The sequence below is a fragment of the Podarcis raffonei genome, chromosome 10, assembly GCF_027172205.1.
Source record: "Podarcis raffonei isolate rPodRaf1 chromosome 10, rPodRaf1.pri, whole genome shotgun sequence".
NCBI lineage: Eukaryota > Metazoa > Chordata > Lepidosauria > Squamata > Lacertidae > Podarcis > Podarcis raffonei.
The window spans coordinates 4,991,062-5,012,115 of record NC_070611.1 but is presented as its reverse complement, the minus strand read 5'-3'; the positions used below and the strand labels follow the sequence as shown (position 1 = coordinate 5,012,115).

Sequence of the window (21,054 nt, the reverse complement as noted above, 5' to 3'; positions counted from 1 at the left end):
GAAACTCACCAAACCCACTGCACCCGGAGCTGGGTGCGGAGAGTGCAGCTGCCTCTAAGGAGGCACAGGAGTGGGCAACCTGAGGAAACACCACCCCGCTTGCTGCCTGCCCATAAAAGCAAACTCTGCCCATGGGGTGGTAAAGAAGCTGGAGGAGAAGCAGGCAGAGGCCGGGTAAAGAATGATGAGCAGAGGGGGGCTATTTGTATTAGCAATGTACTAATGCAATGTTTTTATATGTTAACTGTATTTCTGTAATATTTATGGTTCTTTAAGTTGTTGTTTGTTGTTTTTTATATATATGTGTTATGTAGTGTTATAGAGATTGTGTGGGGGACAGGGACACATCTCTATTTCAGTGTGGCACTCTGCAGATGGAAGCCACAGGAAAGATCTAGCCTTGTATCCTTCAAGTTTCAACTGGCTAATAAGACTGAACAAAAGCTGAACATATTAAATTGGAGCCAAAGTGAATTTCAGTCTCAAAATGTTTCCGTAAAGGGAATTAGGCCTGTAACCTTCACTTGTAATAACAGGATTATGGACCAAAATTCTTTTGCGCTGAAGGATTCAGCTCATGTATCACAAAGTGTGTACACTGTACATAGGTATGAATTACAATTCCCCTCCTGTCTGGGGCCCTCAACACAAGTCTGGTGGGTTGGCGAGGCAGTTCATAGAAACAAACCATTAGCAAAAAATAATCACTCACTTTTACAGTTACTGTGAAGAACTGGCTGAATTCCCTCCCCTCCAATGGTATCTTTTTTACTTTGGTTTGCAGATTGCCCACCAGCAATAAGAAATGGCTATTCATCCACTTAACTATTGTTGGTTGCTGTCAAGATCACCAACTCAACACCCACTTTTCATGCAATCACGGACAACTTTCAGCCTCAAGGCACCTTTCCGTTTTCTCTCTTTCAACAAAAGCAACACGGAACCTGTTGCCAATGGGACAGGGCAGCAGCCAAAAAGTGAGCTTTGCTTCTTTGTTCAGGTACATAGAAGCAACATGGCTTGAGTCATTTGTACAGCTTTAGCACCAGCCTTGAGTGCAAGTGAAGATGGAAAGTTTAAAGCAGGTGCAGCCAATGTGGTGCCTTTCAGATGTTCTTGGGCTGCAACTCCCAACAGCCCCAGCCAGAGTGGCCAATGGCCATGGATGACGGGGTCCAACCATACCTGGAGGTCACTCACAACAACATCTGGCTGCCCCTGGCAGAGAGCCTGAGTTAAAATAATTTGCCTCTGCCAGAGGCTTACCAGTGCCTTCTGTAGATGTAACACTGGATCTCTGCAAACTACGGTTTGCAACCATGAACCCGTCTTGGGAATAAAGCTCGCTTTCCTCTTCAGCACATATCCCATCACACTTTAATCAGCTTTAATCACAGGCTAGCTTTATAGCCAGGCATTTATTTATTTAAATGTAAGTCAATGCCCTGCCTCTTTTCCCCCATAAAAGCCTGAAAGTGGCTTATAAAAAAACAAAAGCCTAAAAACTGCAGTAAGTGGGATGAAACATTTCAATTTAGTAGGACTAGTTAATATACAGGGAGGCAGCAGCAGCATACTAATGTCAGCAAACTCAATAGCTAGAGAATATTTGCCAATTAGTCATCTGAATTGGCCTGTCAGTTCTTATTGTGAAGGCAGCTCCATAGCAGAGATGCCACCATTGAAATGCTTCTGCTCCTGTTAGACAGCTGCTAGCTCCAGGTGATCTTCCAGACCAGTAAAAGTTTCCAAGCTGTCTTAAAACCACAGATATGGTGGTATTTGAACTAGTGGTATTAATAACTGTATCATAAATTGGTACTGTTATAATGAGGCTATTACTGGATTGTAATTGAAAACTAATCAAAATTATTATAAAATAAAATAAAACCACAGATATGGAGAACGACTTTTAGGTCTGATAATCCACACTCCTTCTTGATGTAAGAGATCTATAGGGTTAACATTCCCAACCAATGGCTGTTCAGTCTCTGCCCGAAGACCTCTAGCAAGTGAGAGACTATGCCACCCAAGTAAATGGTTCCATTGTCAAACTGCTTTTCTGATTAAAACAGGGGCAAGGAATAATAATAATAATAATAATAATAATAATAATAATAATAATAATAATTTATTTTTACCCCGCCCATCTGGCTGGGTTTCCCTAGCCACTCTGGGCGGCTTCCAACACAATATTAAAATACAGTAATGCCTCAAACATTAAAAGCTTCCCTAAACAGGGCTGCCTTCAGATGTTGTCTAAAAGTCTGGTCGTTGTTCTTCTCTTTGACATCTGGTGGGAGGGTGTTCCCGTCTTAACCATTTGCTTATGTTCTCATGTGAAACTAGAGCTGGGGCAGATTTACAGACCATGGTTAAGAAGAAACCTAGTTAACTGCTATAATCCCTGGCCCTTGACCATTCTGGCTGGGGCTGATGGGAGCTGTGATCCAAAGATCTGGAGATCGCCATGTTGGTTAAACCTGGTGAAAATGCAGACCTCAACTATAAGTGGATAACAAGGGAGGGGAAAGAAAATGTACCCTAGACAAGGAAGGAAGGAATAAAGGAAGGGGAGCTGGTTCCCGATTTGTATACCATAGTTTGCCAGTGTTTTGTCTGCACTGAAACTAGATGAGCTTATTCAAGCTTCTGAGTAGGGCTCGCATCTACAATCTCAGGGTCATTCTCCTGTCCTACAGAGTTGTTGGAAGGATTGTTGTAGGAGAAAGGCTTTGGACACTGAAAAAAGGCTATATAAATCTGAAACACATTTTAATTAACCTTTCCACTGCAAACACAATTATCCCATATTTTCCTGTCATTGATTTCCTACAGGATTGCCTGTTACAGCTCAGCTTTATAGTTCTCACAAAGCTCTTATGTTTATCGCTGATCCAGTTTTTTAATATAAAAAATTAAACACTGGAAAAGAACGGTGCTATTCTTAATCCCACTGCATACCAGCTTTATTAGTTATGTCTTAAGCATTCCAAGAGCCTACTTGTCTAATCAGGCACCAATAATATCTGTCAGCTCCACTTCCTTTTGGCTTAATTGTTAAATTCCCCCAAACAATTTGTCTTAGTGAGTGCAGTAACCAGCTCACACACTTTGGTATTGCTTCTCTCCAGTGCTTACCTGATAAAATCTTAGAATCATTTGCGGTGGAAGAGAAAGAACACACAATTAAGTTTTTGGTTTTTTTCCATTGCCAAAAAGATAGAAAACAAACCATAAACCAGTAATGAAAACCATAGTTTGAATATGGATATGAGGACAACCGGTTAGTTAACCATGGTTACCAATGGTGCACTTATTACTCTACACCAGTAAAGGAAAGGAGACCAGAGGAGGAGAAGTTACATGTTATGGTAAACCATGGTTTGCAGGAAGCCAACATTATATTTGCACCAGACTGTACTGATATATATGTTGAAAAGGTTTAGCTGTTCAAGATGCAAAATTATAACTTGTATTTAAAATCATGTTGATGTGTTTGCACTTGGCTATGACTGATTCTAACACAACTTTCATTATTTATCCTGTTCCCAGTGAACTTTTAGGGTTTCATTAAAAAATATTCAGTTGACCATCAGTGAATCCCTATTTCTTCATTAGAATAGACGTACATATTTCAGAGTGCTACTGTTGTTGTTGTTTTTAAATTCCTAGGAGTAGTAGGAGCTGCCACTCTACAGTACCCCCCCCTTTTCCTTTCTTTTTGAAATATTCATCTGGCAACCCAGTGCAGAGGTCAAACAAATGATCCTCTTCCCGCTGCCAAACGCCTGTTGATCTTGGTGTGAGCAGAAGGCCTAAAGCTACAAGACATGCTACACTGAAATCACAGAGCTAAACAGCCTCTGCAGTTTGTTTTCAGTTGCTACGAAGGACAAAAACCGTATGCTAAGGTCAATGGCATTCTTTGCTTTGTCCAGGAGAATCTGAAATCCGGACAACGATGGCTTTCTCCTTTGGCTAGGAACGCCAGCGTGCTGTGCTGCTGGCTTAGGGACGGTGGGATTAGATACAGAGTCATGATCCTAGACTTTTGAATCAAAGGTTCTTCCTGCCCCCTGCTGAAGACAGTGCAACTCTTTGCATCCATAGTAGAGAAAGTTGCTGCTGATACATTCATAGGGATGGGGAGGAAATTTGATTCAGCTCACATTTAAAGGCACAGCTACCTAAATTGAACTTTCTGAAACAATAGGTGAACTGAAGCAAAAGCTAGAACTGAAGATTTGCACCGCCAAATTTTGCAATGCAGTTCTCCATCCGAATGATGCACACAAAAATGTATATGCTAGTTAAAGTTACATGCTAAAAAAATGCACTACATCAGGAGAAATCCCTTGGTGAAAGTGTGTACTTTGGGCAGAAATTCACACTAAAAGGCTGATGAATCTGCATGAGGACTTTAAAAAAATGGCAAGCTGATATGTAAACGTGGAGAACTGAACACAAGGCAGGAAAAAAATGAGCAAGGAAGAGAAACTGCAATTTACAGTTCTGCCCATCCCTAATTGAAAATCATGTGTAGGCTGTGGGAATAATACATAGCCATTTCCAGCCAGGCAACTAACACAGCTCTGATGATAACTTGAGAACTGTGAACAGGCAAAGGGGAAAAGATTACACACAAACACACCTGTTTATATAATCATTTGGATGAAACAAATAACTTCAAGATATTATCCAACCTCCAGAGAGGTCCATTATGCCTCAAAGCTTATCTTTCATCCCAAAACAAAATTCCTATCATTTCTTTCCTGGGAAATCAGTGAGGGATGAGGTCACAATGCAAATGGACCAATTTTATTGGGAACATTTCTTTTAACAGACTAACCCGTCCTGGGGCCTTTGATCAGCTGCTCTGCACTCTAGTACAAAAGCGAGGTATGTAACATCGAAAGAAAGCCCTAGTTTGACTGAAAGCATATGGGTGAAAGATGGGGAGGGGTGAGGGAAATGCCTGAAAGCCCCACCCACTGCTGCCCATGTCTGCCCCACTTTCAGGCCTTCTTGTGTCTCAAGAGGGATTCTAAGCATGTTTGTCAAGGTTCCTGATCTCAACACAGGAAGGTCTGAAACTCAGGGCACACAGGGAACATTGGCGTCAGGACCTGCATACATGCCATTACCCTCCCCACTTTTGAGCCACACAATTTTAAGTGAACATCTGAATGGAGCTCAAATGAACCAGCATTGATGAGCCAGTAGAACTTGGTCCAGTTCCAGCATCTGATAAAGTGTGATGGAACTGACGAAGTGGGCTCTACTCCAAGACGGTCCTGGTGTCTCAGTAAATCTGTCACAATAAATATGATAATCTTTATAGCAGAATAGGACTTACTGTGGTTTGGACCAAAAGATTTATACCTCAGCTTTATAATAGGGTACAGTTGGAAGGAGAGGAAGACCGCTGGGAACAGAGGAGGAATTGCTGAACGCTTGAATTCAGGAGCCTTGGATTCACCATGAAACTTTTATTTAATGTGTAGCAGATTTAACCAACGTCATGATCCCCAGGCCATATATGGCAGGCCAGCCATATCAAGCTGCAAAAGCCATGTGCTGTTAGGTGCTTTTAAATTTAGAGTTGACATGCTGTCAACAGGTAACAAGGTAGGCTTGCCTTAAAGAGGTCATCAGGCTAATAGCATCTGTGTATAGAGAATTTGCAGCAGAAGAAAATCTGGGGAAAATTCCTTTGGGAGGAAGGGTGGGATATAAATTCACTCACTCAATAAACCTGAATGTGAATTAAGTTCCTTTTGCTGAGGAACATGGGGCAAGGTTCAGTTCAGTTTAACTTTAATTTTAGTGCAATAATTTATGAACATATAAGGGTTTCATTAAATTAAGCTCTGTGGCCATTGCACTGACAATTTTTACTGATCTTAAAAGTTGGGTTGCTGTTTAAGTTTAAGTATCACAATTATTGGGAAGAATAAATATAGCAAGTGCTTATGTTACACTATATGTGTGTTTTGATATTTTCTCAGCCTTCTTAAGTATATTTTATACTTTAGCAGAGCAGAATTCTGTAGAATTCAGAGGGCTGGGGGGGAAATGCTATGGATCAGGCATAGGCAAACTCAGCCCTCCAGATGTTTTGGGACTATAACTCCCATCATCCCTGACCACTGGTCCTGTTAGCTAGGGATGATGGGAGTTGTAGTCCCCAAACATCTGGAGGGCTGAGTTCGCCTATGCCTGGTATGGACATTGTGAACTGAACTGTGAATTAGTTCCTTTTTGGAAGGGATGAACTTGAGCTGAAATTAATGTCACTGGCCTGCTGGTGACTGGAAGAGCTCTGTCCTCCCTCTGAATTTCTATGATGAGTGTGTAAAAAAGCCCATTTGGGTCTGTACTGTGCTCAGAAAAGAGACATCCACCATTCAGCCAACAGCCCACTTCCATGTGGGCATGGAATCTGATGCATTCACCTCCATGCTTCCTATGGCTACCAGGCAAGTGCTCAAATGCCTAAGGGGGCAACCACCTTTCTTTCCATACAATGTCTTGCAAAGGTATCATGGATATTGTATGGGGGTAAGATGCATGCTCCTATAGGGAATTGGGAGCAGTCATCTTGTTCTCCATGAAATCTCCAGGAAGGGGCTGCATTTTGAACCAGGTATTTTACTACATGGCCCCAGAGGAGGCACTGGTGTTCTAAGCAGCCGTAAAATGTTAGAGAAAGAAAAGGACAGTCCTTGGTCTACCTTTCAAGCACTTTAAAAAAAAACAACAGCTGCATTGATTTTGTGGGATTTTTCATTATCAAAAAATCTGCCTGCAAAAAAGGGACAACATGGAGCTTGTTTCGTATTAGAACTAAGTTAATCCACTCTTTCCTAGCAATACATTTTCCTACAATTCTAAAATCAATCTCTTAAAATCTACTGCAACCACTAAAACCTAATCACATCTCTTTCCTTACTTTATTAAACTAAATCAAATATTCTTTTATAAACATTAAGGTTGGAAAAATTACGCAAGGCAATCTTGCTTCCCCCCACCCTCAAATTACACTAAAGTGCCTTTGGACCCACATATTATCTGCTCCAATAGACAGCTGAAGATCTCTAACATATTTCCTGAACTCAGCAATCACTTTTACATGGAATTCAGCCTAAAATAATGGAAACATGTTGCTGGAAGTGGTCTGTGGTCCAATTCCCTTAACTGAGGAAAGATTCCCTAGAACTAAACAGTCACTGACAGATCATTTTTTCCAGTTTCTTCTCTTACCCTGTAGCTCAATTTGTTTACAACACCCTCTCATTTCACTCTCGGCACCTAATGATTTAAGCCCCCAGAAACCCTAGTTGTTTTCACTTACTGATCATAACAGAGACGGTATTCACATTAGGGTTGAAAGAGCAGCGGCCCTTCCCAGATTCACATTTGGAATCGATCTTGAAAACTTGCTCCTGTAACAGAGAAATAACGTGCAATTGGTAAGGAACAGTTGAAGGTTAATTTTAAAATGCCTGGCTTGGGTGGTGTACCGTGTGGAAAAGCAGTTAACGACTACCATAAGACCTGCAAAAATAGTGCCTGGAACAACAGCAGGTCTTGTGGCATCTTAAAGGCTAAAACATTTATTGCAGCATACAGCAACCCCTGTGCAATTGGTGCTTGTTATCCTGAATTTTCATTCGATTCCGTGGTGATAGCTGAATATTGCGCCAAAATGAAGGAAGGAATGGTTCTCCACTTTTCTGTGGAATTTTGCCTGATCTAACAGACCTCTTCATTTAGGTCCACTTTCAATTAAGAGTGGACAAGTCAGCATATTTCCGTTCTGTGTCAGTTTCAAATGCATCTGTTAATAAGTCCATCCCATCCTGTTTTCTGTTATATATTTTTAACTACATGAAAAATCCACACTTTTCCCTAAAATATACACTTTGTATGCTTTTCATTCACTTTTACATGCATTTCCTCCATAAAATTAATTCAGTTTGCTTTAAAATGTGGACCAAATGAAATTATCAGTCACACACAACCATTTATTTATTTGGATAGATGAAACACTTATTTTCCACCATGTCACAGAGTGACTGTGTTTCACAATCTCCGCATGTTCTGCATAGTCATGTGACTATAGGCAAGGGCTGGAGAGCCTATGGCCCTTCAGAGCCTCTCAGACTCCAGCTCCTATCATCCCACACTACTGGCCATCTTGGCTGCACCTGATGGGAGTTGTAGTCCAACAACATAGGGGCAATGGTGATGATGATATTAAACCTCTAAGAAAAACTAGAGCTTGGACCCAGAAAGACTTGGATTGGAAGACAGAATTGGTACCCACTCTGAATTCTGTCAGCCTGGTTCGAACTTTACAGCACAGGCTAGCTCTGTGAGTCCGAAAATGATATACTGCCAGTAAAAGTCTATTGAGGAGTCTTGTAGGAAGCTGTGAAAGTCAATGACCACCCTAGCAATCAATCATTTATGTGTTCCCTGCACGCAACACCGTTGTAAACACAGCAATACACCTGCTACTGGAGCTGAATCCTTGGTCACAATAATGTGATATGAATGAGGCAAAAATAATAAGGCCTAGCCTTCTCTAGCCCACATTTGATGGTTAGATGTTCAGTGCCAGCTGCCATGCAGAGACATGTGTTATGGCTAGGAATGGAAGAATCTGCCAATTTTTTTCTCCCCTTTCTTAGTTTCCCGATCCTATACACAGTTTTCCACATTTGGCAGCAATTTTTGTGTGTGTTTTTTTCATCTCCATGAAAATTCAACAGCATTTTAGTGTAAACTTTCCCAAAGAAACACATATTTATATGCAGTTTTCACAAATGTACACATTTTTGTAAGCACTTTTTCTTAATATAATGAACTTTTGTCTGCTATTGTCTGCTAAACGCTTCCTTCTTGTGCACCCTTTCCCCTAGGATATGTGTTTTTGCAATCTTTGGTTGGAAAGCTGCATCACAAAAATTTGGATAAGTGCAAAGGGTACCTGTGCATTTTGTTTTGGAAAATGCACATTTGATCAATTCGGCATTCCGTGTACACTGCATCAAATTGCTTCCCCATCCCTAGTTATGGCAAGGTGGGCTCTCAGTCCAGTTTCATGCAGGTGATGAAGGGAGGTGGGCAGTAGAAGAGGAAGCAGGTGAAAAGGGGTGGCAGAGAGAGAAAAGGGGTGTGGGAGAAAGAGAGAGAAAAGGAAGGGGCTCTGCCCATTGCTGGCTCTGATCCTGCCATTGCTGGCATGTCCCTTCCCCAAATAGATTATCCTCAAGGAAAAGGTGGCCTTCAATGGAAAAAAGGTTGCCAGTGTTATAGCTTTAGGAGAGATTCTAGCTCTGCAGATAAAGCAAAAGAACTTGCTTTTCAATCTCTTTTTCTTTCTTTTCCTTTTCACCTGGAAAAACAGCCTTTCACCTATGAAAAACGATAGCATTACTTGCTGATAAGCAGTGCAATTTTCTCACTAGTCTTGCTAAAAATAAATCCCCTCTGTTCTGCTAATTAGGCCCATACATGCAAAGGAGGGGGGGGAGGCTCACATTAAACCCCGATACTCCAAGCGGCTTTGCTGTTGTTGGCCTGCACCATCCCGGCAAGGAAAGTGGAAGGCCTGCAGTCCAGTGCCTAACAGACTCCAGACGTCTGAGGCAGCAGTTTATTTAATCAATGGATCACAGGCATGCAGCTCAGGAGACAGGCGCGCTGAAGCCCAATTCCAGAACGCTCAAGATGCGTATCTATATTTTGCCACTTAAGAGCACCACTATTTCCTCCTCATTGCGAAATCTTGCATTTGATTGTAAATTAATTACGCCAACAAAAAGTGTCTGCTGGGTGCAAGCTTGTTGAAGAATAAATTGAAGGTTCCTTTAAAAATGGGGCAAGATTCCTCTCACATTAGTTTCAAGCTGCGATGGGGAGGGAGAAAGCAATGCCTTTTGTCACCCAGTGCGAAGCGCCCCTCCGTCTTTTCGGCAATTTTTAACAGAGGTGTTGAGAAAGGGGTGAAAGTATTTGCAGGCATGGGGGGGGGGGGGAAAGAGCTCACCGCTCAGTGTCAAAGCAACTGGGCAAGTCTTGCTGTATCACACTGTGCTGCTGACAAAAAGAGGGGCACTCAAACCACCGCAGAGCAGCACTAGGCAGTCTTCCACCCAGCCAACTCACACACCACTACTTGACTGGCATACTTACCTCTGCCCTTCGCCCTCTGTTGAGATATGCACACACAGGGCTAAACGCACCACTTCCACAAACATATAAATGGGTGCGGTTGAATGTCTGTATCACACGAACAAAGTTGCCGCAACCGTGCTGCAGAGGGAACAAGAAAACAAACAAAAGGGGGTTGTAAATCTGCTCCCACAGGTGACTGATTTCCACTGGGACCATAGGAGCCACCTCCCAGGGGCTGTGGGGGCTTCAACCCCCACAAAAAATATTTGAGGGGACTGGGCTCCCACAAAGTCGATGAGCAGTCCCATTCAAACGGTGTGCATGTGCTGCATCATGTGATTGATTATGTGGGGTGGTGCTTACCTGGGCCCCCCACAATGTTTTATTCAAGTTGGCAGCCGTGACTGGGACTGATGGGTGAAACATTAGGGAGCCCACCAGCAGGTAGAGCCAGAGCCAATGGCAGACAGAGCCAACTAACTCTAATTTTGCCCCTGTCCTCCTCCCTGCTGAATTCCACAAGTGGCATCACTGAGACTACGGAGGAGGAACCTGAAGGACAGCGCCACCCTCTGGACTGCAGTCAGCTGGAGGGTGGCTGAAGGCAGACTCAGGTTGGTGGGGCAGTGCCCCATTTGTCCTAATGGACCAACCTACACTACTTGCTCCCCAGTACCACTGATTGGAACCAAACCACCTTAAGGCATAAGGAAGAGGAGCAGAATAGCTGCTCTAACATATGCCTCCCAGATGATGGACTTGACTTGGCATACTAGGTGGCACTAGATTGGCTAACCCTGTGGCTAAGGAGCCACAAGATTCTCAGCGTCACCTATAGATCAGGATCTGGTCACTGACAGTTTCCATACAAGGTTCCTATCTGTGGTAACCGAGTCCAACTCGTTGACAGCTATACTTGTACATGAGGACTTACCAGAAGAAACATTGCAGTTGAGAATTGGTACACATGCACATCATAAATGAAAGGCAACGGCTGAGATAGCCCCTGAAGAACTTAAAGCAAAACAAAACAAAACAAGACCTCTCCTTTCCCCTTTTTGGCTTTTGCTATCACTTTGAGGCTGGAAGTGTCAGCAACATATTAATAGTCATTTCTTGTCCAGACAGAGCCAACCCCACCCCACCCTCCAGTATCGAAAGCCTGGCATGCTTGTAGCATAAGCCCCAGTAAACATGAAATATTTAGCCACATTTTCAACATGTGGCAAGGTTTTCAAAGCCACACTCATAGGGAAAAACTGTAAACCAGTAGTTGACTGATCCAAGTTTTGATCTCTTTCCTTCCTGCTATACTTTCACATTCTTCCTCATTCTACCTTTCAGGAGCCTGAAATGTGCCTTAGTACACAGACGTTTCCTTTCCAGATGTGATGCTATGGAGGGCCCATAAGTGGGCCCATATGCCAGTTGTCAGTGCAAAACATTCATGTTCCATTCTACGTTCCATTCCATTCCATTGCACTTGTTTTACATGACACCCAGATATGGACACGTAAATTAGTTAAGCAAATTCCATTATAATTTTGCTGGCCCTCCCTCATAGGTCTGTTCTGTCCCATTTGGCTTCCCTTTGGCTTTTTTATTTCAAAAAAACCTTCCAGCTAGTCTCTGCTGCTCCTCAGCATCTCATGCATCCTGGAATGTCCACAGACAAATGTCCATTAGGACATCTTCTATGGGTATTCTGTGAAGGATGGAAGGCCGAAGGCTGCCTGGAGAACACCAAAGGGCGGTGAAGGATCTTATTTTAAATTAAAAGAAAGCTTTAACTTTACAACTTATTAAAAAAACTAAACAAAAACATATCCACTGTTCTTTGGCACCCTGCTGCCAGTCTCCCTGCTAGATGCACATAGCATCCTCTTTGTAGAAGTGCAACTTAGCCTCCCAGAAGTTTGTATCATTGACCCCCAGTGATTCTTACTTCTGGGAAAGTGTGTACAGAAATGCAGCCACGTATTGCTCTCCCTTGAATACTGACTTCATTAATGACATACAGCATACCACTAGATTCGAATAAACATTCTTAATATATAAAGTACATTGCATTTTGCACAGTATGGGGGAATACTGGAGCTTGGTATGTATGATGTATTAGACTGTTATAGTCATCTGGGAAAGGAAGCAGACACCATGCTAACATTTTCAACGCTAATTTAATTAAACAGAAATCACTTGAATCCATTACTGGTGACATTTTAATGGAAAATGCTACGCTCCATTATGCTCTGCAGATCCAATATTTTCTTCCCTTGAGAAGTATGGATCAAGATAAGATCAAAATGGAAAAAGTATTTGCCGTATACTCCTTTTAATTACAAGTCCACAACCAAATGAATCCTTATTAGAACATAGCATAATATGCTATTATTTAATTATGATTAGAAATTGTGCACCTTATTCAAATGCTGGTGGAAAAAAAGACCTGAAACAACACCTAGATATATTCAATGGATCAACACAGAAGCCCTTTCTGAGTTGCCACCTAGATGCATCACAAACAATTATGTATTTGGGGGCTGGAAAGCTTTGACCAATGAAGTGGAATTTATTTACTACTATTTCTAAGTAATAAATAAGAAGCAGGTGGAGCTGTGGGTTAAACCACAGAGCCTAGGGCTTGCTGATCAGAAGGTTGGCAGTTCGAATCCCCGTGATGGGGTGAGCTCCTGTGCTTGGTCCCAGCTCCTGCCAACCTAGCGGTCTGAAAGCACGTCAAAGTGTAAGTAGATAAATAGGTACCGCTCCGGCAGGCTTAGTCATGCTGGCCACATGACCCAGAAGCTGTCTGAGGACAAACACCGGCTCCCTCAGCCAGTAAAGCGAGATGAGGGCCGCAACCCCAGAGTCGTCCACGAGGGGACCTAACAGTCAGGAGTCCCTTTACCCTTTACCTATTTCTAAGTCCACCCTTTAGCACCAAAAGGTGCTAAATATGAAATATGAAATAATCAACAATCAAATCCATGGAAAACTGTAAGTTGGGCCACTCCAAAAGGCAAAGTAAAAGACTATGAGAGGGATCAAAAGTCCCATTCAGTCAAGAACTGTCAAATGTCTTCCCAGGTGGACAAGTTTTAGTAGTCATCTAAAGACAGCTGTGATTGCTGCTGTTGATTTGCAACTTCATGGCCCCTGTTCTCCATTTATATATTGACATATTTATTTAAATTATTAATTAAATTTGTATACCACCCTTCATCCAAAGATCCCTGGGTATTTCACAACAGAAAGATAGAAAATGAGAATACAAAATACACAATGAAACAAAAGCGAACCAGTAATTCCCCTCCGACAAACACATTTTAAAAGCCATAGAATGTTAACCAGCAGAACGCCTGGCTGAAGAGAAACGTTTTCACCTGGTGCCTAAGGATCTGTAATGAAGGCACCATGTGAGCCTCGCTAGCGAGAGCATTCCACAGATGGGGAGCCACTGCATAATTTTTAATTCATTTAATAAAATCTTTGTACCACTCCATCATCAAAACCTATGAGATCTACTTACAATATAAAATAAATTAAAATTGCCGATATTTAAAACTGTTAGCCTATTTCCTCACTGAAACATGTATACAAAACCAAAAGTTTCAAAATATACATTATAAAATAAGATAACGCTTAAAAATCCAGGTAAAATTTACATGCCTGGGTAGGCTTGCTTGAACAAAGAAGTTTTTGGCAAGTGCTGAAAACAGCACCGTGAAGATATCTGCCTAATATCAATGGGCAGGGAGTTATTTTCTTAGGGTTCCTTATCTTTGAGCCAGACCGCCTCCTTCAGAGTTCTTTCTTTGTCTCTCAAATAGAGGACAGCTTCAGATCGAGAACTGCCCTCTGTAAAACTGGCCACCCTACTTGCACTTGGCACACTGAAATCATTTATTGTTATAGCTGCTACTAACATAATTTCCAAGTGCCTTTTCCCAAGTATTGCCTGAGGTGATGTACAAGTTATTAAGCTCGTAACAATTAAAGGAGTGGTTTGTTCGTTTGAGCAAGAATCACTCTGAGATTTGGAAGAGGTAATTGGCTCAGCAGATGGTTCTCGTGCAGGATTCTTGCTTTGACTCCAGTAACAGTCGTGCCACATTTACCTGCGTTAAGGAAGTTCTGCTTTTTTTCAGGCATCTGTTCAAAATGTTGCTTTATAAAACCAATAAAAGGGTCTTTATGATCAAGCAGTAAGTGCTGTTGGAATGTACAGGGATTATTATTTTTTTCCATACAAAAGGCTGCCTGTCCCATCTGGGAGTCTGTCCAGGCACTTACATTAGCATTAGCTCAACAGTCTGCAATATATTCTCTAGGAGATACACAGAGCAAGCCTTATTAATGATATCCATCACTAGCAACAAGGTAAGCAAGAAATGGGTTTCCTTTTAAAAAAAAAAAGGGGGGGAATGTCCTGAACATAAGCAATGTGCTCATTTTTCCAGACATCAGGAGGGAGATCCAGGCTGTGTCAATATCTTACATGTTTCAGAATTTTGCATGACTGTTTCAGCCTGCAGAGTATTCAACGAAAACACGCCTCTTCCGCTACGCTTTTGGCTGCACCCAAGGCGCTCTTTCTCGGTAGCCAAACATTTAATTAAAAAAAGGGGGGAATACTTACTGTAGGATCTTTGCCAGCCATTTTGCACTCATCAACTTTGGTTGTTGATGCTGGCCAGAATATCTGTGTGGAAAGAAAATACATACATATACAAATATGAATTACATAATATTCAATGCACATTTAAAAGGGTTGGGGAAATTTATCATTTCCACCTTGTTCAAACTACCACACTGCCTGCAAGGCATGCCTAAACTCGCAAGATCAATATTTTCACAGACCTGTGTTGCTGGGGAAAGTATTTTATCCAAGTTTTTCAGCAAGCCTCCCACAATGCTGGGTTAGTTCAGTAACAACTGATAAAATGCATCCCAAATAGATCGTTTCAGTTGCAAGCTGGTGTACGTTACAGCCTTCCAGAAAGTAGAACTTTTGAAGATAATGGGTTTGTCATCTGAAGCTGGTGCAGGCCTTGCAAGCCTGTGCCATGAGGAAGACACCTATTGGGCAGAGGATCTGCCCTAACATTTGTTAACCTGATTACAGCAAGGATGAATGGTTCCCAAATTGTAGCGTGGGGCCAGTTCACTTCCCCACCCAAATATGAATTGTTGTTTGGGGTGGAGGGGGTGGCACACACCTTCCCCCACCACCTGCATGTGACCTGGGTACCTTTCCCCATCATTCAAGGGTTGGGTGAAAACGTGTGAATGAAAACTATGCATGCACAATTTTTGGCTTCTCATTTCTTGCTCTGTAACATAGTATCCACTGAGACAGTGGAATGAAATTTGGCACATACATTCAGAACTCAAGCTCTCCATTTCAAGATGTATAAGCTCACACAGTGCCTAGAAGGGCCTTCCAGCGTAGGACAATGGGATTGTTCTAGCTGGGTAAGTGAATGAACCAGTCTATCGCAAGCCTCCTCGGGTGTAGGAAAGATTGCGGACTGTGCCACTCAATTTCACCTATCAACAAAATCTGAAGTAGAGTTGAAGATCCTTCCGAGTTGACACGTCTGCAGGGATTTCAAGGGAAACTAACAAGAATTTTTATCAGGTCTCTGTGGAGTTTTTCAGAATGTAGAAAGAAGCTATATCTTGGTTCCAACAAATGTGACCTAAAGCACAAAAGCTGAGCCCAGTCAAAGTTCTGCCTCATCAGAACGTTCTGCCTAGCCAAAACATCTGTGGGGGAAGTCAAAGTAGTGATTAGATATGGACTTTTTAAACAATGGGAACTAGGTCAGGATATCTATGCTCTGAAGCATAAAAATGTTGATCAAATAAAATGAGAGAGAAAAACTAGATGGGTTGGCAAGAACCTTTATGACAGTGATGGCTGAACTCAGTCCTCCAGCTGCTTTGGGACTACAATTCCCATCATCCCTGACCACTGGTCCTGTTAGCTAGAGATGATGGGAGTTGTAGTCCAAAACTGCTGGAGTGCCAAGTTCGGCCGTCTCTGCTTTAAAGGTTTTCAGATCAAGCACCCTTCAAAAGCACAAAGCTTACATGTATGATCTGCGATAAAATGTCACATGTGGAGTGCTGCTGTTAGGATTCTAGCCACTCCATTTCACCCCCAGCAGCCAATTTTCTGTGCTCCCCACCCCTTTCATCAGTTGAGTCCTGTGTTCAAAATACCCCAGGCGCCAGGCACGTTTTGTGACTGGAGCGGGTCCAATTGCAACCATGTGGAGTTCTCTGGATGCCACGTTGGTGATGGACATCTCCATCTGGCTGGCCTCTCCAGAAGAGTACACGGTTCACCTCCCTCCTCCGTTAATCCCTACAACGACCCTGTGAGGTAAGTTAAGAGGCTGTGACTGGCCCAAGCTAGATGAAAGTTACCTCCTATGTGTGGTGTGCAAATGCCGTTTTGGCTACAGCATGTATGTCAGAAATAGAGGGAATGATGGTGTCTCTTCTATTTATCTCTCCAACTGCAATGGGGACATTCTGCCCATATCACACTGACTGTAAGGATGTGTTTTGGGTGTTCTATTTCCTGCTTTTTAAGATAGTCATGAAAAGTAAGTTGATTGAAGCAATGGAACAATCTGGACCTCCCTTGAAAATGCCTAAACCTCCTCAGGGAAGCTGACCTCCCACATTGAGAATCCCAGAAAAATATAAAGCTGCCCTCTGACCTTTGGTGTTGTTAAAAGTGGAACTGAAGGCAAATGAGACTAATCAGATATAAATATGTTTTAAATGATTGCACAAAGTTTGGTTGTTGTCACTGTTGTTTTTAACATGGACGCTGCTCATTTCTTTCAAAGTCTAGATCAACTATGTGCAAAAATGCTTCAAAATGAGGCTGATGTCGAAGAGTTTCTTTTTGGTGCCAAAGTATAACACAGGGTGTCACGTAAGAAAATATGCTCCACTAAGCTTCCAGCTGAACTGAGCCCAAGAGCTTTAGTTAATTTCTAGATAAACATCTCAGCTTCAGAAGAATCCTCAACCAGCACACACCCAAAATCAGAACAATGGAGGGTTCATCTCTCTAGCAGGCTCCAGTTTAGACAAGCAGTAGAGAAAAATATATTTCCAAGCAGTCAGAAGGCAAACTCTTCATGTCATGCACATGATAACGCTTGCATTTGATGAAAGAAAGAAAGAAAAGAAAGGTTGTAAAAACAGCTTTTTGTATTTTATCTTATGGTACGCCACTTTGATAACCACTAGCTGTGAACTGGATTATAAACTTGTAAAGCAAATAAGTAGTAAATAATAATAATCCATTGTCATAAGCAGCATGACATGTCTGCTGTAGAATGCAGCAACATCTGGAGGTTCTCCACACCTGCTATAGAAGGAGACCTTAAAAATGTTCTTTTGAGGGTTCCATGTGCTTTCTCAGCAATCTTTATACCAAAATCTGTACTTGATCAGGCTGATACTAAAAGGACAATGTCTACATTTATCAAATTCAATTTTAATATTTTCTTCACCACTATCATATATTTTACCCCTCAGAATGGTAGATTTTTATTGTTGTTGTTTATTTATTTATTTCAGAAGAAGAAAAAGATGACACCCGTTACCCTCAAGCTTGAAATCTAAAAAGACATGACACAAAGGGGGGAAAGAGAGGAAGGGGAAAGGAAAAATGAAAACTATGGCCTTGGTTGTAAAGAACACCAAGTAAAGAACAGTTAGATAGGATGTGAAAACAGACAAAAGAGTAGCAAAGAAGCAGAGTTTCCATGAATAATGAGCAAGTGTCAGTTCTTTATGACTGTTGGACTTATTCCAGTGTGTAGCAGTCAAATGTCTGGTGATGGTATACCCTGCCAATAATATACGGAGCTACAGCTTCATTTACTGTGTCTATAAAGTTGGGTAGCAATTATCTGGATTCCGGTTCACTCTGTGATGTTTCAGCAAATTCTGCTCAGACAATTCCACATAAAATAAATCCCTAATTTCTTTAATCGATTTAGCACTGTCAGTGTGACACCATTTTTTCCAGTGAGATGTTAAAGGGGGATTAGTGAGCGCAGCAAGGACCTGCATGTGGTTGTTGCAAAATCCAGATACTAGGATACAGCTTCAAGCAACACATGTTAATGTAGGAGACTGAATAAGGAGCCAAGCAGCATATTATAGAAAGACAATATCTGTGCTTAGGAAGTCAGGAAACTGCTCATAATTGCTAACACTGTCTTTAAAAGTCAAGACTCCTCTTTGTTCCATGGGATTAGTTTGAGTGCTGTACCAAAGCATTTCTTGAAAATTTTCCTCCCCTGCTAAATAAACTTCTACGTTTCTGCTATATTTTCAGGGAAGCATCAGAGTTTCTTTATAATCATAGTGGATGTAGATTGTGGTAACAATCCCTATTTTTGGAAGACTTTAAAGATGCCTTTTTAAAATGTTGCTGCCATGTCCATTAATGTCACTTCCGTCAGGCGTCCTCACTGCCAGATAACACATGTTGATGAATTTGTTTGCAGCTAACTTGTAACATGTGCAATCAGATCCACTGTGGGGTTAAACGCTGTTAATTAAAAGTAAAGAAAGTAAAGAAAACTCTACTGCCAGCTTACTAACACTCCCTGCCTCAGAAGCCAGAGCAGGACATGGTATTGCAGAGCAAATAAATATAGTGTGATGCAAAGACATGGGACGCGGGTGGCACTGTGGTCTAAACCACTGATCCTCTGGGATTGCCAATCGGAAGGTCGGCAGTTCGAATCCCCGTGATGGGGTGAGCGCCCGTTGCTCACTCTGCTCCTGCCAACCCAGCAGTTCGAAAGCACGTCAAAGTGCAAGTAGATAAATAGGTACCACTCCGGAGGGAAGGTAAACGGCTTTCCGTGCGCTGCTCTAGTTTCGCCAGAAGCAGCTTAGTCATGCTGGCCACATGACCTGGAAAAACTGTCTGGAGACAAACGTTGGCTCCCTCAGGCAGTAAAGCAAGATGAGTGCTACAACCCCATAGTCTTTCGCAACTGGACTTAACTGTCAGGGGTCCTTTACCTTTTTTTAATCCAAAGACAAGAGCCTTCAGCAGCGTGCAATAGAAAGTGAGGGACTATTTTGGCAGCAATTATTGGTGTGGGAATAGGGTGTTGTAAATACACAAATGTGTCCCTGTTTTGCATCTGTGAAATTAAGGAAGAGTATTTTCTCTGCTGCCCATGATATGATTTTGTAGCCCAGTGAAGAGCAGTAGGAAAAAGATCCAGCATCTTCACAAACTATAGTTGGGCTGCTCTCAGAATGCAAGTCACCTGGGACGATCCATCTCCTGCTGCCTGTCCTGGGACTCCTTTTAAATTAGTTAAAACCACGTTGTTAACTCTCCATCACTGATGATCGGGTACTGAGCAGTTTCCAGTCACCATCTGTGTTTTGCCTTAAACGTTCCTGACATCGTCATTTCAGGACAATGTCAGGACAGTGTTCCACCTTCCAACGGTGGAAGATGGCCACCATCAAAAAGCATAGCAGCCACTATACTATTGAGTTTACCTCTATTTGGACTCTGCCAGTCATTTATCTTCTCATGGCAAGATAAGCGGAGGTAAAAGAAGTACCAACTTTGTTTGGAAAGGTGGAGAATGTGCATTCACAGGTTGTACTTTGAAGAACTGGAGAGCAAATTTCCAGGGAGGAATTGCACACCCACAGGGGGAAATTGCAATTAAGAGGCCATGTGCTTTTGCCTCCTAAAAGTTTCATGGACTGGTTGGACACAGAAGACCACCAAGGTCCAGGGACTTTTTGTGCAGGAAGAAAAAGGCTCAGAGTCTGGGGAATGGTGGTGAGATGATGAGTGGCCAGAGGGAGAAGACTGGGAGGATATGTCAGAAGCTGAAGAGATAACAGGGCTTAGTGATCTGGGTGAGTTTGTGGCAGGGAGCAATCCAGAATCAGAGGCAGAAGCTGAAGAAGGAGTGTGGGAGGAGGGAGGCCAAGAGGCAGAGATGAGTCACGCTAGTGAAGAGGAATGGGTGTCTCCCCCTCCTCTTGAAAAAAACCTCCCCACCCCTCTGGTCTCCCAGAACCAGAAGAGGCATGAAGAGGGTGAAGGATAGGTTGACTTCATGCAGGTGCAGTCTCTGATTGCTTGGGGAAAACACTCAAGATGAGGGGACTTTCAGTCTCAGAACTGATCCATTATCTGCTGTGCTCATTAGGTGTGTCTGTCAAATCTGTATGAATCGGATTCTTGCTAATAAAGAGTTAACTGCAACATGCACAGTGTGATTTACTGCAGGCTCACTCTTTTCCCAGATGCAGCTGAGCTTTTCAAAGCAGCATCCTGAGAAGCCAGTAGACATGTTTACTTGCTAGTTTACCTAAAGAGCTCCTTTAATGAGGTGCACTTGTGGGGAAAAGACTGCTACTGAGAGACATCCTTACACAGGGATCCTCCTGCTCTGAAAGGCTTTCACCCTCCACACTCAGCAGCAGTTTCTCTGGTCATGGCTTGTCTTCAACAGCTGCTACCTCATCCTTTTCCCCTAAGACTAGGGTCCTTTTTTGTTGTTTTGAAGCAGAACAAGGTAGCAGTCAGTGGTCAGGTATGAGCAGACCTAAGGAGATGAACCTGCTTGGGGTGGGCTGTCCTCACCTGGATTCTGCTTTTAATAATCTTAGTGGGGGGTTCACATAGCCAGCAACCCTTGCTTCTAATTTTTGACCCATCACTGGACAAATTGTCAAAAGCACTGGTTGTAAGTCTAGGTTCACTAAAATAATAATACCCTAAATATCAGGCAAACATATTGTCCAGCTTTGGACAGGAGCCCCTCTCCAGAGTGGATC

At 42.4% G+C, this 21,054-nt stretch overlaps 1 protein-coding gene across 1 annotated transcript in view; it reads right to left on the bottom strand.

The window, feature by feature from the left end:
• SEMA3C (semaphorin 3C) overlaps positions 1–21,054 on the bottom strand; it is a 122,398-nt gene that overhangs the window by 45,645 nt on the left and 55,699 nt on the right. The window contains exons 4-6 of the mRNA XM_053404663.1: positions 14,828–14,890; positions 10,207–10,326; positions 7,358–7,448 (exon numbers count right to left, since the gene is read on the bottom strand). Of these exons, the coding sequence (XP_053260638.1) occupies positions 7,358–7,448; positions 10,207–10,326; positions 14,828–14,890 (274 nt within the window). The remainder of the gene's footprint in view (positions 1–7,357; positions 7,449–10,206; positions 10,327–14,827; positions 14,891–21,054) is intronic.